General features: G+C 45.2%; 1 protein-coding gene across 5 annotated transcripts in view; it reads right to left on the bottom strand.

The window, feature by feature from the left end:
• Positions 1-16,544, bottom strand: part of GULP1 (GULP PTB domain containing engulfment adaptor 1) — a 223,697-nt gene that overhangs the window by 136,897 nt on the left and 70,256 nt on the right. For 3 of the 5 annotated variants that reach the window (XM_056861479.1, XM_056861481.1, XM_056861480.1), the window contains one exon: positions 3,842-3,980. In XM_056861479.1, the coding sequence (XP_056717457.1) occupies positions 3,842-3,980 (139 nt within the window). Of the gene's footprint in view, positions 1-3,841; positions 3,981-8,120; positions 8,346-16,544 lie in introns of all 5 variants that reach the window. The other 2 variants (XM_056861485.1, XM_056861484.1) reach the window with 2 other exon arrangements.

Below are 16,544 nucleotides of genomic sequence, written 5' to 3'. Positions count from 1 at the left end.
TTGCTCTTTCCTTTAACTGGCGTATCATGTTCTTGAACATTTTTTTTTAAGTTACAACCACTATATTTTACTTGAGGAACCGATGTGTGCTTTCTCTCATATTACAAAGAACATTGCCTCCGTAATCCCAGACTCTCCCCAGACAATATACCTCATTGTGTAAAAAATGCACACGCTCAAAATGGAATGTGAGAGTGATTGTTTGCAGATGCTCCAGGGGCTGAATCAGCCTGTCTACTGTATGCCTGTCTCAACCACAACAGGATCATAAGGGGCATTTGTAAAGCAGCATTTAACGTGTGGTTGTGATCAATTCAGGAGATCAGGGTTTAAAGTCGATACAGCTCTTTCAAACTTTGCTTCACATATTGCCAAAAGCCGGGGTTCCCAACATTTATCAGCCTGCCGGCACCTTTGGAATTTTGACACAGGGTCTATGGGCTCAATCACAAAAGGGCTACCACAAGAGGGGGGGCCATCCTCACACCCCGAGAAAGTCCACGCGCAGTGAAGAAGAGGGGTGACTTAAACAAAGCAAATGTTGCCACCAAAGCAATGCTATTTTAATGGGCACAGCCAACCAGATCTTCAGTGGCCAATCGGAAGCCATGCTGGGCAAAAGCCCCTCTTGCTATCTGAAAACACTTGGCAGGCACCTTATAAGGTATCAGCTGGCACCACGGCGCACATGGCCACCACGTTGGGGACCCCTGATTTAAAGCAATGGCCGTACATTCTGAAATAACTACTATTGCATCTACAAAATGATCCAGCTGTAGCATATTGTAAAGGGAATGTAAATCCAGTGAATGGAGAGATCTACTGTGGATACAAGATCTGCCAAAAACAACAACAGTAGCTGACAATTATACAACATGAGTGGAGCATTCCAAGTTCTTATTTCAGGAGTCCTTACAACAACCCTGTAAGCTAGGCCAGTATTATTTCTCCCACACTGCAGATATTTGGGGAAAGGGTTCACGAGGCTATAGGGGAACTTGTGAGCTCCCAGTTGAAAAGAGAGGTGAACCAGGAAATCCTGAACTTGGACTCAGTATTCCAATTTAAGGAACTATGGAAGCAATCCGATACAGATCTTCTTGGAAGTCAGCCCCATTTTATTCAATGGTGCTTGGGAAAGCGGTTTTAAGATCTTAGCTCATCTTTACTTTCCCAACAGCATAAAAGTATTTTCCAGGATAATTACTAATTTGTCTCATAGCTCTTGTAGGTTTCTGATCCTACTTTAAAAGCGATGGATGTGGTTCAGAACTACGATTTCTAAAGCGGCTCTTCTTCTAGCCCTTATTCTGGGTGGGTGGGAAGGTTCATTTAAAGACCAGTCATGTCTGTTCATTGAGTTGAGATTGTGGGATGTACTCATTCCCAACCCTCTCTTGAACAAACAAGTAACATGCTAACATTTTAAGAACTTAACCCAAATCCTTTCCAGAAGAGAATCTGATCTCCAGGCCCATTAAGGCCTATGGGAAGGCTTCAACAGATGATTCGTAGAAAGAAAAGTAAAATAAAAGCAAGGAGTTTTCTCAGGAAAAAGAACCAAGCCAATTTGAAAGCCCAATGCATAAGATGTCATTCATGGTTAGAGTGAAGTTTCCTTGGTCTGCTAAAACCCCTTTCATCCACAAAAAAACCCCAGTCTTATGCAACTGGATGGAACGCACATCAAAGATTCATCTCATTTGGGGTGTGAATGCCTACAATATATGCAGACTTCTTTTCATTCTCGTCAACTGATACACAACTCCTCTGCTTATTTCCTTTGGGGTTTCCAGCATTTTCAACAATTTCCTTGCAACAAAGATTGCTCCTCTGCTTTGCAGATTTCATCAAGCAAGTTTGGGGGCTGCCTTCCCGTGATGGGGAGTTGCCCATTTTCTTTGGCTAGAAGGCATCACGTGGAGCAAAGGCAAGCCAGAATTAAAAACCTTCCAGAAGCCTCAACAGGAACCATCCAGATTATTGTCCCCAGAGAGGGACAGCTTTGAGATTTTCAAATCACTTGGTATCTTCCTTGTGGTGCCACTAATGGAAACTGCTGTTATGTTGTAGTACAACTTATGGTGACCCCCTAGGATCCCTATTCTTTCCAGGATCAGATGAGCATGCCTATTATATTCAGTGCTTTGAAACACAGGCATAACAATGCTGATGCAGTTGTCTTGTTTGTGGGCTTCCTGGAGGTACCTGGTTGGCCACTGTGGGAACGGACTGTTGGACTTGATGGATCTTAGTTTGATCCAGCAGGGCTTTTCTTATGTTCTTATACCTATTCTCTCCAGGATCAGAGGAGCATGCCTATTGTATTAGGTACTGTGGAACAAGGCAGGATAATACTGTTGCAGCCGTCTTGTTTGTGGCTTCCTAGAGTCACCTGGTTGGCCACTGTGTGAACAGACTGCTGGACTTGATGGACCTTGGTCTGATCCAGCATGGCCTTTCTTATGTTCTTATAATTTCAACGTGAGATGATCAGAGGTGGTTTGCCGTTGCCTTCCCCTGTGTAGAAACCCTGGCCTTCCTTGGTGGCCTCCCATCCAAGTGCAGAACACAGCTGCTTAGCTTCCAAGATCGGCCTACCCTGGGCCATCCAGGTCGGGGAAGTCTTAATCAGAAATATTTGAATAAACGGTGGTGAACCATTAACATCTTTCGGGAGGATCCAGAAGTTCTTGACTGCTACCTCTTTTGGGGATGCTTCAGAAAGACCACTTGAAGCAGAGCACAGCTATCATTAGGACTGAGCTAATGTGTCACAGAAGGTCACATTCTCTCAGTTGACAGGAATATGGGATAACCCCTACTTTTTTCTTCTGAATGGAAGCAAACCAGAGGGCACTTAGCCTGGCTCTGGAAGAAAAAAGCTTCATTGATATTAATGGCAGGTATGAAGCATTCACCTGAGATAAAACTGTCAATTTATGTCACTACTGTCATTTCTCTGGCACGTGCCAACCAGTGTACATTTGTTAACAGCCAAAGGAAAGGAGGGGCACACACACCTAAAATTACACTTAAAAAAGAGAACACGTGGCAATTATAGAATCATACAATCACAGAGTTGCAGGGGACCTCCAGAGTCATCTAGTCCAAGCTCCTGCATAATGCAGGAAATTCACAACTACCTCCCCACTACACCCCTGGTGACCCCTGCTCCATACCCAGAAGATGGCCAAAAAAAAAAAAAAAAAAAAACCCCTCTCCAGGTTTTTAGCACAGAGAAGTTATAATTCCCGGCAAAACTTCATTGGATTGCATGAAACACAGTGGTGTCAAACGTAAGGCACGTGGGATGGATCCGGCCCCTGGAAAGCTCTTATCCAGCCTGCAAGCCAGCCGAGGCAGCCACTCCCCCCAAACTCTGTCTGGGCTGGCGAGGCAAGGCATGGCCTGACCAAGTGACATTAACATCATATCCGGCCCTCTTAACAATTGAGTTCAACACCCCTGCTCTACGTATTTCTGAACTTGGAGTTGCCAATCCTACTTAGAAGTCCAAATCAGAAATACCCACAACCAATGTTATTTGGGGTTCCAGAAGGTTAGAGCATGGAGAAAGCCCTTCTGAAACACTGTATATCCCTGGTATAACAGTTTAGTTTCTGCAGAGTTACTTACTACTTGAATTGGCCCCTACTTCAGTGCATCAGGTGAGCCACAGGTGTGTTTGTGTGTGTATATGTGAGGGGAAGAGAACCATATAATTGTTCAATGTATGGTTTTCCCCAAAGCTGCATTTGGCTCAGCAAATCATTCTCGCTGTTCAGAAGAAAGAAAACCCCCGACGTAAGCAAAAAAAGGCATGCATTGCGAAACTTACTGATCTCTGCAGATCTACTGGGCACTGGCGGAGGCTGCGTGCCATTGCGAGTAGGTGTTGATGACTGGGGGGACATGGGAGAAAAGGGGACCATATCAAAGATGTCAGTGGAGGGTGATTTAGGTGTCACACTGCCTGCCTACAATAAGGACAATAAACATTAGGGTAATATTTCATATGGCAAAAATCACAATATTGAGCTTTTTTTCTTTTCTTTTTTCTTGTTGCATGCATGCGGACGATAACAGCGACAGCATCCAAGCACAGTGGCATGCTACGACAAACAGCCCATGCAGAGGAAACCCGGCATTCACAGCCCCACGCTTGGGCAACATGCTGAAGCCTGCATATACACAACCCGGATTATCACATTGCACATTTTCATCATGGCTGGAACACCCAGAAATAAATGGCTTTCGACACAAAAGAGTGAGAAAATGGTTTTGAATGGAGACATAAAAGGCTAAAGATCCATTTAAGAGAGCAGCAGGTTATAAATCGAAACACGAAGGACTGGTGCCTGAAGTTACGAGACAGAACTTGAATTTTCGTTTTAAGTCCGTCCTGTATAATAACAGGATTAAAACTCTGACAACTTGATGGAGCAGTTGTTCTAAAAACGGGGAAGCCATTCTGTGATAAAAGAATCATTTGGATATCAGCAAGTTAATGTCAGTGAATATATTCAGTCCAAAATATCAGTGCAGCAAAGTTCTCTGCACTAAATCAAGCCCAAGCATTTTCATTTGTTCAGCAAAATGACATCTGCTATTACCTTCCCTTCAAGCAAGATTAACAACCATCTCTGACACTCATTTTATGATCATTCTTTAAGCAGCACCATTCTAAGCACAACATAAAAATCTATAAGACATCAACCGATAGTCGGAAGAAAAGCTAAGCAAGGTAAAATACACCCCCCTTCACAGGAAGTTAGGAAATAATGTTATTGTACTAACACTGCAGGAAATACACTTCCCATACTCAGAAAATCTGAACTGTTTTGCAAAGAAATCTCCGGTTTGGTCATCTGAATGCATAGGACCTATACTGAACAATGCAAAAGGTAAACATGAGCACCACATTTTCACCCAAGCGGCTTCCTTCTTGCTCATGGGGTTATTTTTCTGTTGGTGGTTAGAATACACCACAGCTGGGGTTTACAGTTCAGTCACTGTGTTCACATTTTACAAATGTATGCACTTTGCTCCCAGTAACTATAACTAGGTGTACCATGACTCACCATCAGAGCACACTCCGAACACTGTGAAAATCTACACAACCTAGCACAGCATATCTGACGGTCCTACATTAATGACTCCTGCATTACAAACATGTTCCTGCCCGGGGAATTAAAATCACATGGAGAGGCCCTCCTGACCATTTCATCAATCAAAGAAGCTCGTTTGGTGGGCACACAGGAGAGGGCCTTTTCGGTGGCAGCCCCACGATTATGAAACAATCTCCTCAGGGAGGTGTACCTGACCCCCTCACATTCAATTGTTGAGAGGTAACTGAAGATTTTTTAAAATTTAGGACTGCATTTGATTACAACAGTCATAAATTATGGTTTTATGCATCTCTAGGCACCACTTTATGTATTTTATTTCAATTGTAAGCCGCTTTAAGATCTGTAAGGAGGAAAGGTGGCTAATAAATGTTTTAAATAAATAAATATAATGTTAAAAAGTGCTACAAACCTAAGTACAAAAATAATGACCTTTTCTCTTTTTCATTCCCTAAGTGCATTAAAAAAAAGATTTATATAACATGTGATCTTTTACTTTTGAAGAAATGCATGCTAGCAATACCTGGATGACCATGAGAAACGTTTTTTTAAAATTGAATATACCCATGCATAAAGCCACAATGTTTGCCAAGAGCAGCCAACTGTTAATTGCAAATAGAAAAACAAAGTTGTACCAGCCCATTTTTTTTTAACCGTCAGGAAGCATGTTACAGCGGATCTTTGAAATAAACGATGGGCATTCTTCATTTTGCAGAGAGTTAAATTGAACTGCCATCACGCAAATTAAATGCTCTATTTCCCCTATCGATCTCCCACACTTTCCATATTATTACTCTTTTCTTCAGTTAAAAAAGGCAGTGCTTAAAAAAAAAAAAGATCCTAGTTCTCGTATACAAGGTTGCACTGATATCTACCAATTCCCCTCTCAGAACTTGGGAGTATTGATGAACACAGGGGCAAAAAAATAATAATAATAACCTGTAAAAATGTATGTGTCCAATCGGAATTCAAAGACCTTTTAGATTGTTAGCCTGAAAGCAGAGATTTGTCTTTTTTAAAAAATTGTTTCCAATGCATAACCAAAGCTGTTATTATCATCTCCCAGCTGAGCAACTAAATAAACCTGCTCTGAAGTAAGCAACCTGTAGATCCATTAAGACTTCTTTCTCTTAGTGGAGTTTAGGTGCGAAAATCTTACTGACTCTACCAGCATGTCCACCCAAGACAAGTTATATAGCACAAGGTTGTCAACAGAGTTCTTGAAGCGCAGCATTATCTTAGAGTCGTGATTAGGGCTGCCAGCTCTGGGTTGGGACTTCCTGGAGATTTGAGGGTGGAGCCTAGGGAGGGCAGAGCTTGGGTAGGGGAGGGGAGAGACCTCAGCGTGGTATAAAGCCATAGAGTCCACCCTCCAAAGCTGCCAATTTCTCCAGGGGAACTGATCTCTGTTGTCTGGAGATCAGTTGTAATTTTGGGACCTATCCAGAACCCACCTGGAGTTTGGCAACCCTAGCTAAGACTCAAAGAAGGGTTTTTTTGCTGTCAAGTCACAGCTGACTTATGGTAACCCCTCGTGGGGTTTTCAAGACAAGAGACATTTAGAGAAGTAGGAGGAGGAGAAGAAGAAGAAGAGGAGGAGGAGGAGGAGGAGTTGGTTTTTATATGCCGACTTTCTCTACAGCTTAAGGAAGAATCAAACCAGCATACAATCACCTTCCCTTCTCCTCCCCACAACAGACACCCTGTGAGGTAGGTGGAACTGAGAGTGCTCTAAGAAAGCTGTGACTAGCCTAAGGTCACCCAGCAGGCTTTATGTGGAGGAGTGGGGAAACCAACCCGGTTCACCAGTTTAGCGTCCGCCGCTCATGTGGAGGAGTGGGGAATCAAACCCAGTTCTCCAAACCACCGCTCCAAACCACCGGTCTTAACCACTACACCACGCTGGCTCTCTAGAGGTGCACTATCTCATTGCCTTAGAGATTGTTAAGTACTGGAGTACCTTCACTGTGGCACATTTCAATGCCTTGCCCTCAGCTTTTCTGGTAGGCAGACATCTTCACATCCCTTTCCCCCAAAGGGTTTGTGCTTGTCAAATGGGAAAAGTTGAGACATGTATTATTATACTGCCCCTATTATAATGATATACATTCCCAATCTATGATGCCGATCAGAGCGATTCTACACTTCCCTCCTTCTTTCAGGCTACTCCTAATGTAACAAAATTTTGTATAATATCATGCTTAGCTTCTGAGATCTGATGAGATGAGGCTAGCCTGGGCTGACTAGGGCAGGGCAGAGATGAGCAGAGGTGGTGTGCCATTGCCTGCCTCTGCATCACAACCCTGGTATTCCTTGGAGGTCTCCCATTCAAATACTAGCCAGGGTTGTCCCTGCTTAGCTTCTGAGGTCTGACAAGATCAGGCTAGCCTGGGTTGTCCAGGGTAGGGCAGAGATGAGCAGAGGTGGCTTGCCAATGCCTGCCTCCGCGTCACAACCCTGGTATTCCTTGGAGGTCTCCCATTCAAATACTAGCCAGGATTGTCCCTGCTTAGCTTCCAAGATCTGACGAGATCAGGCTAGCCCGGGCTATCCAGATCAAGACACTCAAAGGGTTTTCATGGATGTTCCTTCTTAAACACATGAACACATGAAACTGCCTTATACTGAATCAGACCCTCGGTCCATCAAAGTCAGTATTGTCTACTCAGATTGGCAGCAGTTCTCCATGGTCTCAAGCTGAGGTCTTTCACATCACCTACTTGCCTAGTCCCTTTAACTGGAGATGCCGGGGATTGAACCTGAGACCTTCTGCATGCCAAGCAGAAGCTCTACCACTGAGCCACAGCCCCTCCCCCTCAAAGTCTTTGAATTTACCCACCAGGATATTAAACGTGACTGGTCTGTCCTTTAACTGCTGTACAAAATGCAGTGCTCTGAGACAATTCACATAAACAGCGAGAGAGAAAGGCCGGAAACAGGGGGGGGGGGGAAAGGAAAGAAGAAAGAGCTGCTTGTGCCCATCGGGATTACGTGAGGTCTTGGGATGCTGTATTCATGGGTTGGCTTGGAAAGACCACTTTTGGAAGGTGGAGGCGTTAATAGTCCAGAGGAGTGCCTGGAGTCAGGAGAGCTCATGGGAGTGAGAGTAATGGAAGAGATATCTAAACAAGGAGATGCGTCCTCAGCGCTACACCAGAAAAAGGAGGAGGGTCCCTGAAACATGAAGTGCTCATAATCGGACTTTACGTGCCGTAGCTGTAAAGGAATCACAGAAAGAGAAAAGAAATATTCTAAGGAATGAAAGTGGTAAGAGACGGGAAAGTAAAAATAGCAACATTTTTTAAAAAATAAAGAAGAGATGGCTTTCAATCTGCTACTTAACAATATATGAGGAAAAATTTAAGGATTTCCTTAAAGGAAAAACAACAACACCCATGGCAAATAATCATAGAATCATAGAGTTGGAAGGGACCTCCAGGGTCATCTAGTCCAACCCCCTGCACAATGCAAGAAATTCACAACTCCCTCCCTCCCCCACACAGTGACCCCTACTCCATGCCCAGAAGATGGCCAAGGTGCCCTCCCTCTCATGATCTGCCTAATGTCATAGAATTAGCATTGCTGACAGGTGGCCATCTAACCCCTTCTTAAAAACCTCCAGGGAAGGAGAACTCACCACCTCCCGAGGAAGCTTGTTCCACTAATGTCTAGATGGAAACTCTTTTGATTTAATTTTAACCCACTGGTTCTGGTCCGACCTTCTGGGGGCAACATGAGGGATCCAGTACTGGCAGTGCTACGTTTTAACACAATCGTTGACATGAAACAATTTTTTTACCACGTTTGCTGTGTCCATCAAAGTTCCTCCATGTACCATGTTTGCAAATTCCTCCATGTACCATGTTTGCAAATTCCCATGTCTGCAACTGGTTGACACTAATAGGCAAAAGTGGTTGGGTGGGTGCACAGCCCGTCATTTTGTTTGATTCATACGACTTCGCTAACCACGTCTCTCTGAACCGTCATCCACACAAGAGAAGTCTCATGTAAGACTAGCCTGCCTCAAGTCCCTCAGTTATGGGCAAATGCACACTTCACAAATTCAGATTCCACAAGTAGAAGCTCTTGCATAACATTTATAAGCACATGTGTGAGTATAACTGATTTTTATTATAAAAATCATAAAGTGGGCTTGAGAGAGGGATAATAAACAGACAGCTAGATCCAAGTGAACAGAACATTTAGAAGTTAGATGTATTCCTTACAATGAGTATTTTAAGATCCCAGAAATTGGGTATGATCAAAGGATACTGGATACAGAGTGCCAGTCTAGAGAAGGCACTGACTTTTCTATCAGCATAACAGTCCAGATATGTAGCCTCTTCTGCTGCCTACCTCTTGCAATTAGAGATCTTAAGATACAGGAAAACATTCACCGTGCCAGATGCCAAGCTCTTCCCTCAGCGGTTTTGGATGGGAGATACAGAAAGCTTCCCTTGGAGGATAGGGTATGTCCCCGTGCTTTAAAGAAAATTGAAACAACGGAGCACGTTCTACAGCGCTGTCCACTATACCAAGAGGTTCGTTCTAAGTTTATCTCCCCCTGGCTTAGTCAGCACCCCAGCCACTCAGGTCTGGAGTATACTAAAATGTTGCTTATAGATGAAAATCCACAGGTTACAGCAGGAATGGCAAAGTTTTGTGCAGCAGCCTGTAGAATCCGTCAGTCGCTGCTGAGAAAGTTAGTATGCCAATAATTGTAATGGGTAATATATGTAGTTTGCAACAATTGTGCAAACAACTTTTTTACTATTTGTATAAACCTGTGGGTAGAGTGTAATACTAAGGGTTTCAGTGGTAAATTGTGAAGAGCTGTGCTGGTTCATGGCTGTTTTTAATGGAGATTGACTGAGTATACCATCAATTTAGGTGATGTAGGGGCAAAATTCTAACTGAGGCCCAGCCCGACCAAGTGACTTTTCTCCCTCTCTCATAATACTAGAACGTGGGGTCATCTGCTGAAGCTGGAGGGTGATAGATTCAAAACTGTTAAAAGGAAATATTTTTTCACATAACACATAGTAAAATTGTGGAACTCCCTGCCCCAGGATGTGGTGATGGCTGCCAACTTGGAAGGCTTTAAGGGGGAGTGGACATGTTCATGGAGGAGAGGGGCTACTAGTTAAAATGGATACTAGTTGTGATGCATACCTATTCTCTCCAGGCTCAGAGGAGCATGCCGAATATATTAGGTGCTGTGGAACACAGGCAGGATAATGCTAATACAGTTGTCTTGTTTGGGGGCTTCCTAGAGGCACCTGGTTGGCTGCTGTGTGAACAGACTGCTGGACTTGATGGGCCTTGGTCTGATCCAGCATGGCTTTTCTTATGTTCTTATTTATGTTATATGCAGCCCTCATAACAATTGAGTTCGACATCCCTGCTTTAGAGGGTTTCCATGTCCTGCCCACATACAGAGCCCCAACCAATGAACTCTTCAATGTGTCCACAGGCAGAGTTAAGACATCCAGTTGTCCCTGCAGGAAAGCTGGTGTTCGTGATCAGACTTTGGCCTGGTATTCACAACTGACCAGACTCCAATTCAAAAACTTAGTTATTTTTTTCTTCTTCAAAAAGATTCTATTTCACGATGTACTCCTTGCCAACTCATAACTTGGCCAAGACAATGTCTTGCTTTCTCCGCAGTCCCTGCATATGCCAGTTTAGGGCGTCAAGGATCAACCAATATTCTCATGCAGCCCACATTTAAATTAACCTTGGTTTTCACTTCGGCAAAAGATTTGGAGGACGCCTCCCTTGGGTCATAATGCTTGGAGCTCTGCATAATACGATTTGAAACAGAATGATGAAAAGAGTGTAACGGTCCAGTAAGAGAAAACAGCATGAGCTTTCATTCCAAGAAAGCAACAAAATGGGAAGTATTGGGGGAAAAAAGAGAGGAGGGGGAATTTCCTATGTTTAAGCCACAGCTGTCAAGCCACAGCTGAGCTCACTTGTGGGGACGCCTGGTGGGGTTTTCAAGGCAAGAGACGTTCAGAGGTGGTTTGCCATTGCATGCCTCCATGTCACGACCCTGGTATTTCTTGGTGGTCTCCCATCCAAATACTTGCCAGGGTTGACCTTGCTTAGCTTCTCAGGAGATCAGGATAGCCTGGGCTATCCAGATCAGGGGGGAGGAGGAGAGTTGGTTTTATATGACGACTTTCTCAACCACTTAAGGAAGAATGAAACCAGCTTACAATCGCCTTCCTTCCCCCTCCCCACAACAGACACCCTGTGAGGTAGGTGGGGCTGAGAGAGCTTTGACTAGCCCAAGGTCACCCAGCAGGCTTCATGTGGAGGGTGGGGAAACAAACCCGGTTCACCAGATTAGCCTCCGCCACTCATGTGGAGGAGTCGGAAATCGAACCCAGTTCTCCAGATTAAAGTCCACTGCTCAAAACCACCTCTCTTAACCATTACACCACGCTTATGTTATTGTATCATATAGAAGTTCCAGAGAGTGCTAAAACAAATTGAGCTATTTCCATTTTTTTTTATCATCTGATTTGCCCAATAGGGCAACTGGTGGCTCCCTGGGGCCAACTTAGATCAGAAAGGTATCCCAGGAATCTGTCCCCCCACCCTGTGTCATGGAGATTCCAATCTGAATTGGGCTCCTGTGTGTCTGATGTCCTGTGTGTCTAATGTCCTGTGGGCAGGACATTAGCTTTGGAAATAAACACATGAATCTGCCTTACACTGAATCAGACCATTGGTCCCATCACAGTATTGTCTACTCAGACTGGCAACTTGGCTCTCAGGTCAAGGTCTTTCACATCACCGGCTACCTGATCCTTTCAACTGGAGATGCCAGGGATTGAACCTGGAACCTTCTGCAGGCAAAGCAGATGCTCTACCACTAGTCCATCAAGGTCAGTATAGTCTACTCTCTGACTGGCAGTGGCTCTCCAGGATCTCAGGCTGAGGTTATCATGTACTGCCTGGTCCTTTTTTAACTGGAGTTGCCAGGGAGTGAACTTGGGATCTTCAGCATGCCAAGCAGAGTCTCCACTAGTGAGCCACAGCCCCTTCCCAGATGCACATATCAGGTTTGACCCTGGGGGGGGGGGAATCTGTATGAAGAGATTACAGAAAGATATTAAGATAATGAACCTATGCAGAAATTTGTACCCTCTTAGGAAAAAAAATGGCTTCACTTGGATAAATCAGGACTACAAGATTTGCCTGTTTATTCGAACCCTTTACAGTAACAGTCCTTTCAAATCTTTTCAACCCATGTGGTACGATGAAGCTGTACCGGGAGGAGGAAGGCATTCCTGTGCTCCTTCCTCGTCTTTAATTCAAACCGGGTGCAAAAACCCTCTTCAGAATCTAAAGTCTTATGGAGACATAAAGGGAACTAACATATGGAAGTAATTATTGGGGGAAATCGCGCTGCCCTGAAATAATCAGGAAAGGCGTCTGATTTAATGCCAAGATGAAGCCAAAAAGGGAACAGCCCACAGAGAGCGATGAAGAACCTCGTTTAGGAATCCAAGGGGCTAGGTATAAGGAACAGGCAAAAACCCCGCACCAATGAAACCATCACATACAAACAGGCAGTTTAGACGCTAGCCATGATTGTGCGTGTGCATGCAGCAATTCTAGAACACTTTGTCCCTGAGAAACGCTTGTTAACTTAGTTGGACTTTTCACTAGTAGGAGGTTTGAGGAATGTAGCTCCATTCCAAAACTAATGATGGAAACCACATTATAATAATCACGTTGAGTTTTGATAATGCCTCCTACATAATTATCCAGGAAATGGTAAAAACAGCATTAGTCTATATTACACAGAAATCTACTTCTAATGAATACATATTATGAAGATAAGTGGTTTAGGCTTTTAACAGCAAAGAGTTTTGGAAGCCTTTATTTTGTAAACTGAAAACATTTGAACTCAATTTGTAGACGATCAGAAAAGAACATAAAGAGAAGTGAAATTTTTTTAGCAGCTTCACTTGAAAGGTGTTTCTGCCACTCATTAACTTAAGGTTCTCCTATTACAGGATACATTGAAAGATACAAAATATCTTCATGGCTCCACTTAATTATAAAATACTTAGGTTAGCTTGTCTTGTCTTTCAATGGGCACACAGGTACAGGTGGTGACTCAGAAATCCAAAACATGGTTTTGAAAATGGAATACTAATACAATCCTTAGTTTGTCTGAAACGTTTACGACAAAATGAATTGTAAGTGTAAACAACAATTTCCAAAATATATACCAAAAGAAACTTGTCAGTTTGTCATTTGTGTGTTTGTTCAATCCTTGGACCTTCGCTAAAACCTCTGTATCCAAACCTCATTTTACCACAACTACCGAAACTTCGGTGGACCTTGGTGATTCTATGGCAGTGATGGCGAACCTTTTAGAGTCCGAGTGCCCAAACTGCAACCCAAAACCCACTTATTTATCGCCGAGTGCCAATGCGGCAATTTAACCTGAATACTGAGGTTTTAGTTTAGAACAGGGGTGGGGAACCTTTTTTTCTGCCAAGGGCCATTTGCATATTTATAACATCGTTCGGGGGCCATACCAGGTGTAGATCTCCTGGTGTGTGTGTGTGGGGGAAGCTAGGGTTGCCAGGTCCTCTTCACCACTGGCGGGACTGCACAGCCATAGAGCCCAATGGCCAAAGTGGCCATTTTCTCCAGGGGAACTGATCTCTATTGGCTGGAGATCAGTTGTAATAGCAGGAGATCTCCAGCCACCACCTGGAGGTTGGCAACCCTAGGGGAGGCTATGCAGAGAAGGCTTGGAGGGTGCCTCTGCTCCCCCAGGTCTTCCCCCTCCTCCCAGGTGGGAGGGCAGCCAGCGGTGGGCCCAGGCAACCAAGGTGCCAGGGGGGCGCAGCTTGCAGCCTGTGGTCGATCTTCAGGGAAGGAAAGAAGGAAGGAAGAAAAGAAGGAAAGAAAAGAAAGAAGGAAGGAAGCAGGGAAAGAAGGAAGGAAAGAAGGAAAGAAGCAAGGAAAGAAGGATGGAAGGAAGGAAAGAAAGAAGGAAGGACAGAAAGAAGGAAAGAAAGGGAAGAAGGAAGGAAAGAAAGAAAGAAGGAAAGAAGGAAGGAAGGAAAGAATGAAGGACAGAAAGAAGGAAGGAAGGAAGCAGGGAAAGAAGGAAGGAAAGAAGCAAGGAAAGAAGGATGGAAGGAAGGAATGAAGGACAGAAAGAAGGAAGGAAGGAATGAAGGACAGAAAGAAGGAAGAAAGGAAGCAGGGAGAGAAGGAAAGAATGAAGGACAGAAAGAAGGAAGAAAGGAAGCAGGGAAAGAAGGAAAGAAAGAGAGAGAGAGAGAAAGAGAGAAAGAGAGAAAGAAGAGAGAAAAAATAGAGAAAAAATAGAGAAAGAGAGGGGGGGAAAGAGACAGAAAAAGAGGAGAGAAAGAATAGGAGAGTGACAGAAAAAGGAAGAAAAGAGAGAAAAGCCTTCACACACACACACACAGCCGCCTCCCTGTGACCGGGCTTCAGCCTTCCCACCTCCCCCACACCCCCGGGTGGGAGGTTAAAAAACAAACTGGCAGCAAACAGTCGCCACACAAAACGGTTCACGGCAAAAGCCAGGGCCGGGCTGCGTCCCCACTTTTGGTTTTGGGCAAAGGGAAGCTGCGTGGGCAGGAGCTGCCGTTGGGGGGGGGGAGGAGAGGCACCCCAAAAGCGAGCGCGCATGCGTGCTGTGGCGCTGTTCCGCCTCGCTCGCTTGCTCCCGAGCCTCTTCCCAAGCTGGAGCTTGAATCAGGTGCTGCTGCTGCCGCTGCCACCGCCAGGCATCCCAGCCCAGGACGCAGGGACGCTGGATGAGCAGGGGGCGAGGGGGCTGGGAGAGCTGGGAGGCTCGGCCGCTCCTTCACCTTCCCCGCTGCCCGCTCAGCCGGGAGTCTCTCGAGGCTGGCCCAGGGCTGGAGATCTCCCTGCTTCCTGTGCTTGGAATGGAACAGTCCGGCGGCGGGAGACGCGAAGGGGGAGGGGCCCGTCCGGGTCCTTCCGAGCGGGGCTGCTGGGGAGATCAATGCAAAAACGTTGGCTGGAGCACCCGCTCAGTAGTTGCAGGGGACAGAAGGCGCCTTCTCCGCCTTTTGGGGTGGGGAAGCTGTTTAAATTAAAAGTTTGCCGCCTTTTTCTTTTGTTTTGTCCCCGGGCAGGGTTCCGCAGCTGGGCGGCAGGGAGTCCAGGGGCGGGGCAGCTTTGAAGGGCTCCGTGCTGCCTGCAGGCAGCCCGGAGCCCTTCAAAGCCGGGCGGGGAGTCGCGTGCCCACAGAGAGGGCTCGACGTGCCAGACTTGGCACGCGTGCCATAGGTTCGCCAACACGGTTCTATGGCATTCTGATACTAAAATTTCAAACTAAGGTGCAGAGTCTCAAACTTCACCTGAAAGACCTTCTCTGTAACCCCAAAGCTCTGGGTAATATGATTACCCAGGGGGGAAGAAAAGAAACATTATTTTCCATCTCTCATCAGTTCATGGACTTCAGAGATAACATTCACATATGTGCGTGGAAGGTGGCGTCAAGTCACAGCTGACTTATGGTGATCCTATAGGGTTTTCAAGGCAAGAGATGTTCACAGATGGTTTGCTGTTTCCCACCTCTGCATAGTGACCCTGGACTTCCTTGGTGGTCTCCCATCCAAATAGTAACCAGAGCCAATCCTGCTTAGCTGCCAAGATCCAATGAGATCAGGATAGCCTGGGCCATCCAGGTCAGGGCAAAAAAGGCCTGGTGGTGGTGGAAAGTGTTGTCAAGTCACAGCTGACTTACGGCGACCCCAGACCAACCCAGCTTAGCTTCTTAAATCTGACAAGATCGTCAGGCTAGTCTGTGCTGTCCAGATCAAGGCATACATTATCTTTGTTGCAACATATCGCACAATCTTGAAGAGTTGGTCTTTAAACTCTGTGCACACCCTGCTCAGCAAATCCAAACAATCAAAGACAGACCTTCCATTGGAATTCTTTATCAAGCTTGATGCTAAACTTCGGACATCAGATGCGGAAAAAGGAGAACCCAAAGCATTTCCTCATAATATTGGTTTGTTCTGATGAGGAAATCCTGGAGCGGCTCTGTACCGCATTCTCAACTGGGGGTGAAAAAGTGCCGTCAAGTCACAGTGCCGTCAAGGCAAGAGATGAACAGAGGTGGTTTGACATTTCCTGCCTCCATGCAGTAATCCTGGACTTCCTTGGTGGTTTCCCATCCAAGTACAGGTTAAGTATCCCTTATCCTTTATTATTAAGCTCATATGAAGGATCCCTTATCCAGAATTCTGACGGCCAAAATACTCTAAAATCCAAAGCTTTTTGAGAGCCCACGTGTGCAGGCCGGCCGTGCCAACAGCAGGTTCCCCACGATGCCTCACATGCGCAAAATTATTTAAAATATTGTATGAAATT

The sequence above is a fragment of the Euleptes europaea genome, chromosome 15 (genome assembly GCF_029931775.1).
Source record: "Euleptes europaea isolate rEulEur1 chromosome 15, rEulEur1.hap1, whole genome shotgun sequence".
NCBI classification, from domain to species: domain Eukaryota; kingdom Metazoa; phylum Chordata; class Lepidosauria; order Squamata; family Sphaerodactylidae; genus Euleptes; species Euleptes europaea.
The sequence above is the reverse complement of the archived record's forward strand: the minus strand, read 5'-3'. Positions and strand labels throughout refer to the sequence as shown.